Source organism: Buceros rhinoceros, unplaced genomic scaffold (assembly GCF_000710305.1).
Source record: "Buceros rhinoceros silvestris isolate BGI_N320 unplaced genomic scaffold, ASM71030v1 scaffold29258, whole genome shotgun sequence".
NCBI classification, from domain to species: Eukaryota; Metazoa; Chordata; class Aves; order Bucerotiformes; family Bucerotidae; genus Buceros; species Buceros rhinoceros.
Genome location: NW_010425650.1, coordinates 1 through 264, shown reverse-complemented (window position 1 = coordinate 264; position 264 = coordinate 1). Strand labels below are relative to the sequence as shown.

General features: G+C 65.9%; 1 protein-coding gene across 1 annotated transcript in view; it reads right to left on the bottom strand.

The window, feature by feature from the left end:
• Nucleotides 1-257, bottom strand: part of TIRAP (toll-interleukin 1 receptor (TIR) domain containing adaptor protein) — a gene marked incomplete at its 5' end in the record, with an annotated part of 814 nt that extends 557 nt beyond the window's left edge. Inside the window, one exon of the mRNA XM_010141233.1 lies at nt 19-257. Within this exon, the coding sequence (XP_010139535.1) occupies nt 19-257 (239 nt within the window). The remainder of the gene's footprint in view (nt 1-18) is intronic.
• Between the last annotated feature and the right edge of the window lie 7 nt (nt 258-264).

The window sequence follows — 264 nt, the reverse complement described above, 5'->3', positions numbered from 1 at the left end:
GGCGCGGCGTCCCGCAGCTGCAGGAAGCAGCGGAAGCTCTCGGGTTCGCCCTCCAGGTAGGACACCAGTTCCTCCACCAGCTCCAGGTCCACCTCGCTGTGGCAGATGCAGACGTCATAGGTCTTGGACCAGCGGGCGCTGTCCGAGGAGCTGATGTCCGGCCTGGATGGCTGGAGGGACCTGACCAGGCTGGTGCTGGGAGAGGAGCTGGAGCTCTCAGTGGAGGAGGAGGAAGGCGAGGAGGAAGAGGAGCGGCTGGTGTTG